Source organism: Triticum urartu, chromosome 4A, assembly GCF_056163025.1.
Source record: "Triticum urartu cultivar PI428250 chromosome 4A, HENAU_Tu73, whole genome shotgun sequence".
Taxonomy (NCBI): Eukaryota; Viridiplantae; Streptophyta; class Magnoliopsida; order Poales; family Poaceae; genus Triticum; species Triticum urartu.
Window position 1 is genome coordinate 478,616,383 of NC_141876.1, and position 16,395 is coordinate 478,632,777.

Below are 16,395 nucleotides of genomic sequence, written 5' to 3' on the forward strand. Positions count from 1 at the left end.
CCAAGAGCGTCCTTCCGTCCCACCCATAGAAAGATATGGATTGCTCGGTTCACTCTTGCGAGGATGGATTTGTTCAAAGTGATGGCGACGAGGAAATGGTTGGGCATAACACAAAGGACATGCCTCACCAGGGCAAGCCGGTCAACGAGAGAGAGCATCGCCGCTCGCCGGGTGGGAATATTGTGCTCGATCTTCTCATCCAGCGGGATGAGTGCCAACGATGGAGCTTTCCAGGAGATACGGGCATGCCAAGGTACCGGACCGGCAAGGATGAGATGGGGCAAGCGAGGTCTCTCCGGATCATGTCCTCGTGCACCTCCGAGCAACCAATCGGGGCGGCCGAGCATTCAGCTAGGTTAGTCCGAAGACCGGAGGCAATGCCAAAGACATGGAGAAGCTCCTTGATGGTCGAGATAACATGCGTGTTTGGGTGGCAAAAGATAATGACGTTGTCGGCATATAGGGATACACTCAAAGTTGCGTGCCCTGGGGTAAGCCACTCAAGCAGACCCTTGTGAGAAGCCCGAAGAAGCAAGGAGTTATGCACATCAATGACGAGGGCGAATAGCATAGGGGATAGCGGGGCGCCTTGTCATAATCCTTGGGCATGTGAGATGGGGTGCCCAGGTACTTTGTTTATGAGGACTCGTGTCGATGCCGTGGCGAGGATGATGGAGACCCATTCGCGCCAGCGCAGGCCGAAGCCAAGATGGCGGAGGACCTCGAGGAGGAAAGGCCGGGAGATTGAGTGGAAAGCTCTGGCGATGTTGAGCGTGAGCATCATGCGAGGGAGCTTGAGGTTGTGGATGAGGTGCGCAGTGTGCTGTACGAGCATGAAAATGTCATGAATGTTGCGCCTGGCGATGAACGCACTCTGGTTCGCGGACACCATGATATAGAGACAGAGCCTTAGCGCAGAGCTTCACGATGAGGTGGATGAGGCTGATCGGTCGATTGTCGAAGAGGGATTCCGCACGCGCTTGGGCAACAAGGTGTTGTGGGATTCATTAAGATTCTGGAAGCCACGGGCATTGAGAGAATAGAATTTCTTGAAGGCATCAAGGATATCCCCTTTGACAACGTCCTAGCATGCACGGAGGAACTCAATGAAAAACCCATCGGGGTCGGGAGCTGTATTTGCACACATGGCCTTGATCGTCCGCCAAATCTCATCCTCAGAAAATGGCTCGTCAAGCGCCAGGAGATCGAAGTGTCCAGGATGGAACCTCTCTAAGTCGAGGGAGAAGGCACGCTCCTCAGCCGAGCCAAGGATGGCCGAGAATTGGTCATAAGACACGTCAGCTAGGGCAGTCGATTGGGAGACGGTAACTCCATTCGCCTTAAGCGAGAAGATCTAGTTCTTTTGGCGATGGTGCGCGGCGTGAACACGCCGAAATGCCGAACTCGTAGTGTTGCGCTTGAGCCAAGCGAAGCGCGAACGCTGCCTGGCTATGGAGCGTCCAAGTGACGTCAACCTAAGGTATGTTGAGACATCTACACAGCCAGGACTCAAAAGTAGTCGGGGGCCTAACGTCTTGCGCAGTGTCTAATTGAGCAATGATCTCACACGCGACGAGGAGCCGAAGAGAGATATTGCCAACAGTCTTGGTGCTCCACCGTTGCAGGCAGCGGGCATTGGCCTTGAGGCGTGCCACCATGCGCCTGAATGGGTCGGACTCGTGCTCGACGGAGCTCCAGGCATCGGAAACCACTTGGTGAAAGCCCTCAAGTTTGGTCCAAAAATGCTCAAAGTGGAACCGTCTAGCACCGGGCGATGGCGCGGCACAGTCCAAAAGCAATGGACAGTGGTCGAACGCAGCAGAGGATAGACATCGTGCCGGTAGTTAACTTGGAGGTGCCGGGTACGTAACTCCTTCCGGTGTATTATCTTACCCTGCATTTAAGGGCTTGCCTACAGGATTAAATCAAATATGAGGTTTTTTTTTATATAATTCCTCATGGGTGGGCAACCAACACCTCCCCACATGCGTCACTGACATGTGGACCAACGGCTGGCATGCTACGGCGACAAGGCGTACATTTGAATACGGAAGATACGGCCGGACAAATTCGAGCATCAATTTTTCGTATTTTGCAATTTTAGACATCAAACTGACCATGCAATACAAGTTTAGACACCACTGATGTATTTACCTCTATATGATATGTAGATGCTGAAGGCATGTGTTTGATTCACACCCTGCATCATTTTCTGGGATTTTCTGCCATTAGTTGGAAAAAGGATCAACGTTAATTGGGTTTAAAACTAGAAAGAGATCAGTGTACGTTAATTACATACAAAACGGGAAAGAGATCAGCAGACGTTAATTGCATTTTAAACGGGAAAGGGATCAGTGTTAGTATTTGCGGTGCAGAAGGACGCGAATTAAATTGGCAAGTTATAGAAACAAATCCAGAAAATCGTGGTCAATGAACCTTCCATTAAAAGCGCCAACTGTCACCTCGCGGCCTATGTCTCACGGCCGCCGGTCGTGATCGGACGGTGTGGGATCCGTCCGGCACTGCCCCTGGAGACAATTCGCCATTCAACTTTCTCCAATAATAACATTATATGTACTGTATGATTTTTCTCAAAAGAATTAGTCTTGATCAGCTTCTTTATCATTAAGTTCTCGCAATGGGGAATTGTTGAACCAGACAGTTTAAAAGCAAGGCGACCGCGCAATCTACCATCTTTCCTTCCTGCAAATCTTTCCTATGAACCATGCAAATGGTGATTTCACTGTTTAGCTTCGTTTCTTACCGAACCTCAATTAGAGCATGTACAGCATGCAAATGGAGGTCGTCTACCTCGGCGTAGCTCTCGTGTCCTTGTGTGCCGTGCTTCTTTCCAGCCGCAGACGCAGGCGCTCGGCAATGAACGAGCCGCCGGGGCCGTGGCAGCTGCCGGTGATCGGCAGCCTGCACCACCTCGTCGGGCAGCTCCCCCACCGCGCGATGCGTGACCTAGCGCGGCGCTACGGGCCGGTCATGCTCCTCCGGCTCGGCGAGGTGCCCACGCTGGTGGTGTCGTCCCGGGAGGGTGCTCGTGAGGTGACGAAGACCCACGACTTGGCGTTCGCGACGCGGCCTCTGAGCGCCACAGCGCGTGTGCTCACCAACGGCGGCCGGGACATTGTGTTCGCACCGTACGGTGACCATTGGCGCCAGGTTAAGAAAATCGCCGTCTTCGAGCTCTTGTCGGCGCGGCGCGTCACGTCCTTCCGCGCCATCCGCGAGGAGGAGGTCGCCGCCGTGCTCCGCGATGTCGCCGAGGCCGCGGCGGCCACGCGCTCCGTGGAGCTGCGCGCGTGCCTCTCCGCGCTCGGCATCGACATCACGGTCCGCGCCGTCATGGGTGACCGGTTCAAGGAGCGCGATGTGTTCCTCCACGCGCTCGACCGCTCCACGAAGCTCGTGGCGGGGTTCAACCCGCCGGACCTGTGGCCGTCGTCCCGGCTTGCCGGCTATCTCAGCAGGGCAGTGCGCAGCGCCAAGGAGTGCCGTGACATCGGGAACTGCATCCTCGACGCCATCATCCACGAGCGCCTTGAGAGGGCGATGGAAGGTGGCGGGGGCCAGAAGAACGAGGACTTGCTCGACGTGCTGCTAAGCATGCACAAGGAGGCCAAGCTGGACATGGACGCCGTCAAATACGTCATCTTCGTGAGTACTCCCCTTTTTCCAATATTATTTGAAGTGTGTGCCTAGGTCTCACAGTCAAGTGATAGTGTATAAGAAGAAAAAGAGAAAAAAATTGAAGAAAAAAATATACCAATCTTCATGTGAGATCAAAGGAATATAGCATCAACTGGAACATAACGAAGCATCAGTCGACTCATACTTAGCAAAACTGTTATTTGTAAGTTTAGCTTTAATCAAGCTTATGAATACCAGAGTTTTATTTTCTTAGGTGGCCTTTGTTTGGGCTACAGCTTCTGATTCTCAGATTTTAGGATCCTAAAATCAGAAGCTCAAACAAACATGTCAGATTTCCATATAGCTTCCTAGAATCCGATTCCAAAAATGAACTACCAGCGAAGGGAATCCGAAAGCAGCGATTTTGATGATTCGGCCGATTCTGCAGCTTCCCACAAAACAAAACGGTTCGTTTTGTGCCCTGCAGGCTGGGTCAACGACGCCCAACCCCCCTCGTCTCGTCTCCCTCCCATGGCGACCACGACGGCGACAATCGCGACGTAGGAGGTGTGCCTGCTGCGGCTGGGGGATCAGGCGGAGCCCGGCGGCGGCAGCGCCTGGGAGTACCTCGCCTGCAGGTTCCGCATGCGCGGCTCCGCCCCTCGGCCTCGCCCGCAGGCTTCCCTCCCGGCCCGCCCCCATCTTCTGGCCACCAAGCTCTGCCTCCACCGCCACTACGCCAGCACAGTCGGCTCCAGGATGGGCGAATCTGACTCCACCATCCCCGTCCCTCGCCATATTCCGACCAAGGAGCCGCGTCTCCGCCGCTGCGACGCGCCGCCCCAATCTCCGCGTACGCCAGCCCCGTTGGCTTCAGGATAGGCAGATCCGGTGCCTCCATGTCTGCCCGCCCCGTACTCCAGCAACCAAACCCCACCTCCGCCTCCGCTGCTCGAGCTCCGCCCCCAATCTCTGCTCTGTTCTTGGCCTTGGGTAAACAAATAGTACATTCAGGGCTGCAGCTGCTTCAGATTTTCAGGGCAAACAAACAGTCTGCTTCAGATTTCCAGAATCTGCAGCTGCAGCTGATTCTCAGAATCCAAGCCGAAGCTGATTTTCAAGAATCCGTAGCCCAAACAAAGGGGGCCTTAGATCGTAAAATATCCCGAGGCACACCCCGAGCACGAGGAGACTCGTGTGCTGGTGGTCCTGTGCACGGTACGTGCACTCAGCGAACCAAAAAAAAAATATCCCAAGGCATATTTTTGTTAGGCGGATTATATAATTGTTTTATGGCGCAAGTGTATCTAGATTCACAGCTCTCAGCCCCTTTTAAGTCTCACAAAACGAAACTCTCTCCACAATCAATGGTTCACACAGGACCTGACAGGCCGGAGGAGTTCCGGCCAGAGCGGTTCAAGGACGAGGATGCTGTGGACTTTAAGGGTAACGACTTCTCTTTCCTGCCGTTCGGCGCAGGCCGAAGGATGTGCCCTGGGATAGCGTTCGGCCTTGCCAACATTGAGCTCGCACTCGCGAGCCTGCTGTTCCACTTCGACTGGGAAGGTCCAAGTCCAGACGAATTGGACATGACTGAAGCGTTTGGCGTTACAGCGCGGCGGAAGGCCGGCCTCCTCCTGCGCCCTGTTCTCCGTGTGCCCGTTCCCTTCCCGGAGTCTACTCCACCGGCAGGCAACGGAGATCGTTAGCGTCCTACGCTTCTTGTCGTCCTAGAGGCAAGTACAATCGGTTCGTTCGACAAGGTCATAGTGCATTGCACCTGCATGCATGTGCTTGAACAAATATCATCTTAATAAGACTGCCTGTCCATTGTATTAATCAACATAAATTAGATCTTTGCAAGCATGCGTATATGTTGGTGTGTGTATGTGTTTACGTATCGTTAAATAAAGGCACATGAGCCCGCGGTTTGTGTTGGCCGTGCTTGCCTGTAGACTTGGTCAAACTATGGGTTGTTCAACTTGACAATATTAAATGCAGGCATTGGGTTGATACTTCCTTCCATCACATTACACCTTAGGCGTCATTTGGTAACCAGGGATCCTCCCGGGATCCCCCTACTTTCCCTGCCTGGGAAATACCTGAGCCGATGTATCCAGGGGAGCGTGCCGCCGTATTTGGTTCCCAACGAAGGGGAGGGATCCCGGCCCCTTCCCCGGGTGAGATTTCCACGCCTCCATAGATCATGGAGGAAATTCTCATCTCGCTCGCTCTCGCGACCAAGAAGAGGTGGCATTTGGCTGTCCAACGATCAAGAGCGACGTCGCCCACGTCTTCCTTCCTCGATCGCTGCACTCTTCCGGTGTCGGCGACAATAATGGTCGGCTGGTCTTCCTCTTTCCTCCCTTGAGCTCCCCTCCACCTAGAAACCCCTCTCCCCGCTACCACCACATCGGCCAGGAAGATGAACGATGGTTGTTACCAATGGATCTGCACCTGGCAAGTCTTCGAATATGTCTACATCTGGCAGTCGGCGCGGTCTTGCAGATCTCGTCGTGTTCGGCGATGACGGCTTTGCCTTCCACACACATGTGTCGCTGTCGTTGCCTTTGTGCTCAACATCGACAATTACATCTTCAAATCCTCCATAAATGGCAACTGACGGCAGTGATAGTATGGTGGTGATTGATGTGGAGGACTTCCGGTGCACACCTACAGTGTGTGCACCATGGCCTGCTCCATCGAGCGCCTTTCTATTGGGAATTTCACTGCTTCGGTTCTTCCCGGTTTGGTCTTCCCCGGTCATCCGCGACAACCAAAGGACAATGTAGATTTTCCACGAGGTTTAAGTTTGCACAAGATAATTTCACCCGAGGCACCTATTCCCTAGGAATAGCCCCCCTGAAATCCAAATGAAGCCTTAGAAATTTTCTTACCTCGTTATACACCAGTTCTTGCTGCGCTGAATTAAAGCAATAAGTTTGTCAATAATATAATTAGAATGTGTGAGAATAATGTCCCTATACATCTTTGGTATATGAATGGTAGCAAATCTACCAATAAATGGAGGGTGGGAGGACGTTGTAGTGTGGTCATTACCTTTTGACTTCGAAGGAATGGTTTGTTGTTTTGACTTTGCTGGCTCAAGCAATTCTGACATATATTATGAGTGTTTTCTGATTACCTGCCTCTGATTTTGATGAGATGACTCGTTTAACCCGACAGTATTGGTGGGGCATTGACAAGGGTAAAAGAAAAATGTCGTGGCTGAGTTGGGATAAGATGAGTATGCCTAAGTCAAAAGGGGGAATGGGCTTCCGAGATATGCTTGCGTTCAACCAAGTGTTGGGGAACGTAATAATTTCAAAAAAAAAATCCTACGCACACGCAAGATCATGGAGATGCATAGCAACGAGAAGGAAGAGTATCGTCCACGTACCCTCGTAGACCGTAAAGCGGAAGCGTTATGACAACGCGGTTGATGTAGTCGTACGTCTTCACGATCGACCGATCCTCAGTACCGAACGTACGTCACCTCCGCGTTCAGCACACGTTCAGCTCGGTGACGTCCCGCGAACTCACGATCCAGTAGAGCTCGAGGGAGAGTTTCGTCAGCACGACGGCGTGGTGACGATGTTGATGAAACTACCGTCGCAGGGCTTCGCCTATGTGATGCTCGGATATTTAAGCTACAGTAATTTCCTGTTAATGATGCCATGTCACCACGATTACTATTGTTAACCTCGCGATTCATCAGCTCCCGAAGTGATCAAATTCAAAATTAGGCAAACAATAAAAGTTGTTCAAATCAGAAACTAAATTGTTCATTAAATAAAAAATATTCCAGAGACAATTCTAAAATTGAAACCAACATTTTCGGAATTGGGTAAGTGACTCAAACATCCTCAAACAGTGACTAAAGACAATATTTATCGACCTTTTATTTAATCTAAGTCAAATATAAAATTAAGTTTTGCCCAAACTAGTTTTCGGTGCTAGGGTATACTGCACTGCTAATTATGAGCTAGGTCCCTTTTTTGTAAAAGTCCTTTTGTGGCCTAACTATTTGCAAAACAGAACATAAGAGAAAAGAAAATAAATAAAAAAGAAAAAGGAAACAAGTATAAACAAAAAACGGGCAAAGGGACCCCGGGCCTGCTAGGCCTTGGCCCAACTGGCCGGCCCAACCGCACCTCTCCTGGCCTATATGGCCTCTCCCCTGTGACCTAACCCCTGATCCACCCCACTCGCGGCCACTCACCCCCACGTCGTTCTCCCCCTCCCCCGATCCAGAATTGGATCGGGGCGCTCGACGCCGCCGCCGCTCGGAGGCGCCCCAACCCCGCGCCCCGCCGCGCCTCCGTCCTCCCCCGCATCCGTCGCGCCAGAGCCTTTCTCCCTCCCCCCCGCCGGCGCCTCACCATCCCGGCCGCGTCCGGCGCTACTCCCCGCAGCCCCGGCGAGCGCGCCTGTGCGCGAGGACTGCCGCGTCTGCCCCGCAGCTTCTTCGTCTTCCTCGCGCAGCGCCTGCAACACCACCGGCCGCCGCCGTCATCACCACGCCCCGCCGAAGCGCACCACCGCCTCGCGAGCCATGGCTTCCTCCTCCTCGCCCCATGCTGAGGACGTCATCTCCGCGCCGCGTCCCCCGAGCCTTCTACTCGGCCTCGCACCTGCCGGCCCATCCGGCCGCCGGACCTCGCCGGCAGGGTTCCTCCGGCCTCCCCGAGCCCTCCTCTGCAACGATGTGAGCATCCGGCCCCCCCCCTGGCCTCTCCCCTCTCTTCGTCGTGCCTCGTAGGCGCCCTGCCGACGAGGCCGTGCCTCTGCCGCCACTCGACGCCGACGTGGTGGTCGATTCCGACCGTCCCAGCTCCTGCTAGAAGCTCCAGTGGGTGTGCGGCGAGGCCCTCGTCCGATCCATGACGACCGCCGCTAGAATGTTCGCCGGAGGCGAGCGCACGGTCGTCGTCGGTGCGCTCTGCCTCAATGTCGTTACCCTGCTGACGTGGCACTGCGATTAGCACTTAATTACCATGCTAATCAACCCCCCTATGTCATTGACCAGTGGGTCATCCCTGCTAATTCCCACTGTTTAATAAACCTGTTAACTAAGTAGACAATAACATGTGGACCCCAGCGCCTAAATAACCCTTCACTTAAAACATGCCCCTGGCACTAGGCCCCAATACTTAATTAGACTAGTAAACGGGCACGTGCAACGCACATCTTAACTATTGCACATAAATTCATGTGATATATATTTTGAGTATGGATTTAAAAAAATCAAAAAATTGAAGACATCACAATGAAGAAACCAGAGAACAACAATATGCATTATTAAAGCACACCACTAACTCAAATTGCCTAATCAAGTTTCGAAGTGAAAGCACAAGTATGTCTAGTTACAAGGAAACATATTAAAAAAAATGTTACATATCACTAAAAGTATTATTCAGATGTCCCAAATCCCGTTTCTCTGGCCCCCATGAACGCTTACGCTAAACTCTAACGAAGTCGTTCAGCAACCGTCATTGACTATTTATCCTCATGTTTTCTCCAATACCAAGGGCAGCTATCACCACAAAAAAAATCCACTCAAAAATGAAAATTCGGGTGGAGTAAAATGAAAGTTTAGGTATATATTAAACAATGGTAGCATGTCAACACATAGTGCAATGCATGTTTAGATAGTTAAGAGATTATATGTATAGGGGCATGAAATTTCATTGAAGGAAAAATAATTGAACCCAATTTAAATAACCTATATAAATACTTCTAAAAAAAGGCTTCCAAACAAACACTAAGAATTGCTCTATTCTTCAGGTCGCAAGTATTCTGAAATACAATTGAATCAGAACTCTAAAAAAATTAGTAATGTTGAAGACAAAATGTTGATCTGAAAATGTGCCAATTTGGTTATTCAGAAATTGTGTTCCTACAATAGCAGCATACATAGATGAATAGCACGATAGCATCCTTATTCAGGTTACATTATTCAGAAATCTCTCACCACCAATTACTCGCTTCAGATTGTTGTCAAGCCCATGGATGCCGCTGATGCTTGAAACAGACAGATATAGCAGCCATGTCTGCAAGATGGCATGTTGAACTAAAATGCGGATAAAGCGAAAAAAGATTATGATATGTTGAGTGAACTCAAAATAAATAATAATAAAGCCAAGGCACATAAAAATAGATGGTTGTATCACAAAGTATGACCCAAGATGAGGCAATAGAAAAATTAACGTTAGGCAATATAAACCCCGGGAAGAGAAACTTAGCTTACCTAAAAGAAAAGTTAAGCACATGAATTTACCAAGATGAAATTTGGAGCTATGACCATTAGCAAAATCTGTATACATTAGAAATTTCACACATTCATGTTGGCACAAGCTACGATAGCAATAATTTATAGGCACTGGAGCATGCTGATAAAAATTAAAAGTAGTACGGTAGAACAAAGGTAAGGACGTAAGGTGAATAATTTTTAGAAGAAATGGTTCGGTGCAAAGGTCATATTAGTCCATTGAGTAACTGCATTAACAACCTCCAGATTCTATCAGTCATGGACTAACAACAATAATAACACCCACTGGGCAGTGGCTAGATAAGTAAGAAGAGGCAAACCTGAAAGAGTGTCGCGGAGCCACGGGGATGTCGTTGGAAGAACTGGTTGTTGGGAGCATCCATCCAATCACAAACTTCCTATTAATTGATAAAGCTTTCACCTATGTACGTAGGCCATATTCACTTGCAGTGGTAAAAAAACAGATGAAACAAGTAAGCACATTCTAATCTACAGTACTCACATTACAGTCCACTGTTTAAAGCCCTCAACTTTGACAGGAAACAACTAATTCCAGTAAGCACATTTTGAATATTTAAAAAGTTATAAATGGATATAAAAGAAACTGCAAATTAGGTGACAAATAAGAAAAATGTTACATGCCATCGACACATCGCATGCTCTATATTGTGTCATTTCATTACCAATGTTGGCTACAGAACAAGAAAAAAACAGAGAAATTGAAAATGATATATGTTCAAAGGAGATGAGTAATACAGTCTATAATTCTATATCATGTCCAATTTTGTCATATATGCATGAAGCATATAGTCTAAACCCCAACTTCAGTTGCCTAAAAGTAATCTAAATTTGAGTTTTGTCACGACAAGAATTATAGTACCTCTTATATCAGATCAAAGATAAATAAGTTCTATACTCACTGGTAAACTGTTGTAGATGCATTAATGAAAAACAAAAATTAATTTGCAGGGTTATAATATAGTGATAGAATAAAGTTTTTTTGAGCAGAACTGCATGAATACACACCACACCTCCTCTAACTTCCAAGTGATTTCCAGGCTTGCCCCCAACTCAGCTGACAGCATATGTGAATCTTTGGGGAAAATGCCATACATAAACACGAAAAATAGTACCATGATTGGCAATGCAAGCCGTACATATGAATTTGCTAGGCCAATAAACAAGTATGGAAAGTAAATGATATTGCAAACAAATTTCAACATCGATTCTCCACGAACATCGTCTTCACAAACTTCACAAACCTGAACATTTACAACTGATGTGTCTAGATTTGTTTACTACAAATAATATACCCATTCCTTGTTATCTTTATATAACTTTCTAATGCTTTCTTTCAGTGTAACAACTAACACATAGTAAATTTACTACCCCGTCCGCCTCCTTGTGCCTACTCCTTCTGCATCTCCAGGCTACCAAATTTGATGTAGAAAATCAACTGCAAGGTTCCAACTCCCTTCTTCAAAATATATTTGGCTAGAATCTATCTAGCTCCTAGGCATGGTTTCTTTTGGTAGATATTTGTCACTTTTAACCTTTTACATATGTATACATGGTATATCATTGGACATAGTATAACGATATTCACCAAAGATACGTGTTAATGTTCTTAACTCTCTTCCTTCTAACTGGCATAATGTGAGAAAATGTGCATGGTTCAGAAAAGTGATTCTTCCCTGGGAAACTTTACTCCATATCTAAAACCAACATCAGTGTTCCAATACATTGAGTATCATTTCTTACTTATATCATTCTGTGATGTAAACTTTTCAATTACTATATGTCAGTACAGTCTTCGTTCTGAACCATGTCCAGGAAAAATCCAACGCCTTGGATAGCTTAGAACTTGAGTAAATCATTCACACTATATGGGATGCCTTGTATCTCTGGCTAGACGTTTAATTGATCTGAGGTCCTTTCCCAAAACAAAAAGGAGATAGCAGCCATCACGGAGAGGAGGGATGTAGTTCAGCCAAATAAGTTAGCATTCTTTCTTAGTTCAGATAAACATGCTCTAGTCTTGAACGACATTAGCTAAGAAGAAGTAGTATAGCAAAGAAAACATGGGCAATCAACGTAGCTTCTTCAGGTGATACGAAGTAGGTATAGATAATAGCAAGATATGTGCCTCTAATTTTTTTAGCAAGGTCGGACGTGTGGAGTAAATTATCAAGCACATAACTGAACATATATATAACAAAAATAGCAAGACCGGACGTTTGGGGTGAATTAGCAAGCACAAAACTGAACATAAATATTTTCTCCTTATTAATGATGATTGCTTACGGGAAAGGATATGCCTGTCCTCGACGCTCAAATTGGTGAGGGATTCGTTGCAGAAAGAGATCCCCTTGCGTGTCGTGGGAAGCGTGTAGCGGACGCACGTTGTGGGGAGGCAGAGCCGACGCGCACCGGCAACGGCCAGGGGCGGAGGGGGGCTGCTCACGCTCGCGGCGGTGGAGAAGAGGACCGGCTGGAGGCGGACGGCGGGCGGCGGCAGAGGATGGGCGGGCGACGGCGGAGGATGGAGGCCCGGCCGTGGAGCGGCGGCGGAGGAGGGCGAGGATGGGCGGGCGACGGAAGGCGGCAGAGGCCCGGCCGTGGAGGAGGCAAACGACGGCGGAGGCTTGGCCGTGGAGCGGCGGCGGAGGCTTGGCCGTGGATGGGCGGGCGGCGGCCGGCGGTGAAGGCCCGACCATGCTCTGGTTGTTGGGAGGAGGAGGTGCGGGGTGTGGGAAAGGTCGTCGTGTGGGGGTTCGTGCGTGCGTGCGGTGGGCAAAGGTCGTGGTGCGGTGGGTTTTTTCGGAACGGGTGAGCTTAATTGCGCGGCTTGTTGTGTTAAACACGGGAGGATTAAAGACCATTAGATAATGTAGATGGACGGATAGAATTGCTTGGATCTCCGCCTCTCTTTTTTTATAGGGATAGTAGATTGTAACCCAATGGCATTGGTGGGTAATTAAAGTATAAAACGTGTTTGATGTTTTGGAGGAATGTAGGCCTTCAGATTGCAGGTTTGGATGGATAGGATGACTTGGTTCTCCGCCCTCTCTTTCTTTTATAGGGGTTGTAGATTAATTAAAACCGTTTCAAACTTTGTTTAACAAAAGGTTCCACTAACATATGGGTCCCACTACTAAATAAATCTAGTTAGATAAATAGTTTGACCAGCAGTCTATGACATGTGCCCCCCCCCCCCCCCCACATGTCAGTTGGACCAGTCAAACCAGTCACTTGTTGACTGTTGACTATTGGCTAGGCAGTCAACAGGACCCACCTATCAGTCAAATAGTCATATCCCTGGGTACACTTCTGTGTACCTGTAGCATATAGTATTTAATATAATTTCGAATTAAATTAACTATAGAATTTCAGAAAAACAATTTAGACTTTGAAAAATCATAGAAAATAATCTGTAGCTCGGATGAAAATACTTTGTACATGAAAGTTGCTCAGAACGACGAGACGAACCCAGATACGCAGCCCGTTCGTCCACCACGAATCCCTAGCATAGCAAACACGCAACTTCCCCCCTCCGGCTCATCTGTCTGAAAATGCGATACACTGGGGATATTTTCCCGGATGTTTCCCCCTTCACCGGTACCACCTCATACCGTGTTATGTCACCCCTAGCACCGTGTATTGTCTTGTTATGCTTTGTGATACTTTGATTGCTCTATTATTTATTGTATTCCCCCTCCGTTACCTATTTCCGGTAGACCCCGAGACTGCCGGCGCCCCCAGTTCGACTATGGTGTCGACGACCCCTCTCTCTTGCCAGAGCAACCAGGCAAGCCCCCCCCTGATCACCAGATATCGCCTACTCTTCTCTCTACTGCTTGCATTAGAGTAGTGTAGCATGTTACCGCTTTCCGTTAATCCTATTCTGATCCATAGCCTGTCATTGTTGCTACAACTGTTGATACCTTACCTGCAATCCTACATGCTTAGTATAGGATGCTAGTTTATCATCAGTGGCCCTACATTCTTGTCCGTCTGCCATGCTATACTATCGGGCCGTGATCACTTTGGGAGGTGATCACGGGTATATACTATATACTTTATATACATGACATAGGTGGAGACTAAAGTCGGGTCAGCTCGTTGAGTACCCGCAAGTGATTCTGATGAGGGGGCTGAAAGGACAGGTGGCTCCATCCCGATAGAGGTGGGCCTGGGTTCCTGACGGCCCCGACTGTTACTTGGTGGCGGAGCGACAGGGCAGGTTGAGACCACCTAGGAGAGAGGTGAGCCTGGCCCTGGTCGGCGTTCGCAGATACTTAACACGTTTAACGAGATCTTGGTATTTGATCTGAGTCTGGCCACTGGCCTATACGCACTAACCATCTACGCAGGGACAGTTATGGGCACTCGACGTCGTGGTATCAGCCGAAGCCTTCGTGACGTCAGCGACTGAGCGGCGCGCGCCGAGATGGACTGGAACGCCTACTCTTGTATAATGGAGGCTAGGTCTGCTCATCGGTCGCGTTCGCAACGTGCAGGTGTGCAAAGTGCGATGGGCCCAGACCCCTACGCCATAGGATTTAGACCGACGTGCTGACCTCTCTGTTGTGCCTAGGTAGGGCTGCGACGTGTTGATCTTCCGAGGCCGGGCATGACCCAGAAAAGTGTGTCCGGCCAAATGGGATCGAGCGTGTTGGGTTATGTGGTGCACCCCTGCAGGGAAGTTGATCTATTCGAATAGCCGTGTCCCTCAGTAAAAGGACGACCCGGAGTTGTACCTTGACCTTATGACAACTAGAACCGGATACTTAATAAAACACACCCTTCCAAGTGCCAGATACAACCGGTGATCGCTCTCTCACAGGGCGACGAAGGGAGGATCATCGGTTAGGATTATGCTATGCGATGTTACTTGGTGAACTTACCATCTACTCTCTTCTACATGCTGCAAGATGGAGGTGGCCATAAGCATAGTCTTCGATAGGACTAGCTATCCCCCTCTTACTCCGGCATTCTGCAGTTCGGTCCACATATGATACCCTTATTCCATTTGATACCAATGCATACATATGTAGTGTAGCTCCTTGCTTGCGAGTACTTTGGATGAGTACTCATGGTTGCTTTGCTCCCCCTTTTCCCCCTTTTCTATACTCGATTGTTGCGACCAGAAGATGGAGCCCAGGAGCCAGACGCCACTGTCGATGACGACTACTACTACTCGGGAGGTGCCTACTACTATGTGCAGCCCGCTGACGACGAGCAGGAGTAGTTTAGGATGATCCCAGGCAGGAGGCCTGCGCCTCTTTCGATCTGTATCCCAGTTTGTGCTAGCCTTCTTAAGGCAAACTTGTTTAACTTATGTCTGTACTCAGATATTGTTGCTTTCGCTGACTCGTCTATGATCGAGCCCTTGTATTCGAGCCCTCGAGGCCCCTGGCTTGTAATATGATGCTTGTATGACTTATTTTATTTGTAGAGTTGTGTTGTGATATCTTCCCGTGAGTCCCTGATCTTGATCGTACACGTTTGCGTGTATGATTAGTGTACGGTCAAATCGGGGGCGTCACAAGTTGGTATCAGAGCCGACTGCCTGTAGGGATCCCCCTTCCACACTCATTGGCCGAAGTTGAGTCTAGACATTGCAAAACTTTTTACTAACATGGCTGTGTGTCTTACGGGCCCACGTCGCCATTGGGTGGTAGTAGGATCTTTTACTCCTCGATCTTTACTCTGGGACTCTGAACTCTCTTCTATTCGGGTTAAATGATTTTGCTAAAATCTAACTTTAGGTTCTCGAAGTTACTTCCGTCTGGAGAGCCCCTTATTACAAATGATCGCCTACTGCACCAGAGGATTCAGAAGATACTCTCCGAAGTTATCCCGAGAACTTGTGCTCATTGCATTTGCAATTCCCTTCCACCGGGAACCCCTATAGATAACTACATGCACTTGCCATTCTTACTTTAGTCCCCAGTTGCTCTTGTTATTACGAGATACCTCAAAATACTCGTTGTTGTTCCGAAAAACCTTGTGCCTACTGCCTCATAGTTCCTTGTCACCTGAATACACCTACAAATTAATCCTCACACACACCAAGGATTTGTTTCTCCCCAGTTGTTCATGTGTTTCACCAAAGCCTTTGAAATACTAATTGATCTTTCAAAAATCCTCAAATACTAGTGGCATCTTTGGTCACTATCATTTTTGAGTCCATTGATTCAATAAGTTGCAAATGTTCACAATCATCAGCCGAATCCTAGGATTATCCTTCCGGCTCAGACGTCATTTTAAACATGAGCTGGATCTCGACCAACCTAATTGCCATCGATTGTACCCCTAAGGCTATTCAACTTATCCATCCCTAATCAGAGCATTGCTTCTGATCCCTTGTCTTGGAATTCATAATTTCTTTGCATTTGAGCTTTGAGTTAGTCAGTTGTTTCTATAATCTGATCTCCTTGCATTCCTTCTTCCTCTGGTTGAGTACCGATACTCACATCAGA

At 48.6% G+C, this 16,395-nt stretch overlaps 1 protein-coding gene and 1 long non-coding RNA gene across 2 annotated transcripts; one reads left to right on the forward strand and one right to left on the reverse strand.

Annotated features, from left to right (window-relative positions):
- Positions 1-2,428: 2,428 nt before the first annotated feature.
- Positions 2,429-7,296, forward strand: LOC125552191 (dolabradiene monooxygenase-like). The gene is made up of 3 exons (XM_087520783.1): positions 2,429-3,703; positions 4,127-4,199; positions 4,412-7,296. Exons 1-3 carry the CDS (start codon positions 2,782-2,784, stop codon positions 5,346-5,348), a joined length of 1,932 nt encoding a protein of 643 aa, XP_087376909.1. The 5' UTR covers positions 2,429-2,781; the 3' UTR covers positions 5,349-7,296.
- Positions 7,297-8,933: 1,637 nt separating this feature from the next.
- Positions 8,934-12,766, reverse strand: LOC147976223 (uncharacterized). Its single transcript, XR_015601391.1, has 2 exons — positions 9,614-12,766; positions 8,934-9,175 (listed from the first exon to the last, which is right to left on the reverse strand). It is a non-coding gene; the product is annotated as an uncharacterized LOC147976223 (long non-coding RNA).
- Positions 12,767-16,395: the final 3,629 nt, after the last annotated feature.

Bases quoted from the DNA above. Each gene is read 5' to 3' on its own strand.
- LOC125552191 (XM_087520783.1), top strand. From the start codon at position 2,782: ATGTACAGCATGCAAATGGAGGTCGTCTACCTCGGCGTAGCTCTCGTG. The intron at 3,704-4,126 runs GTGCCTAGGTCT...TGTGCCCTGCAG, and splicing joins TCCAATATTATTTGAAGTGT to GCTGGGTCAACGACGCCCAA. The intron at 4,200-4,411 runs GTAGGAGGTGTG...TGGGCGAATCTG, and splicing joins ACGACGGCGACAATCGCGAC to ACTCCACCATCCCCGTCCCT.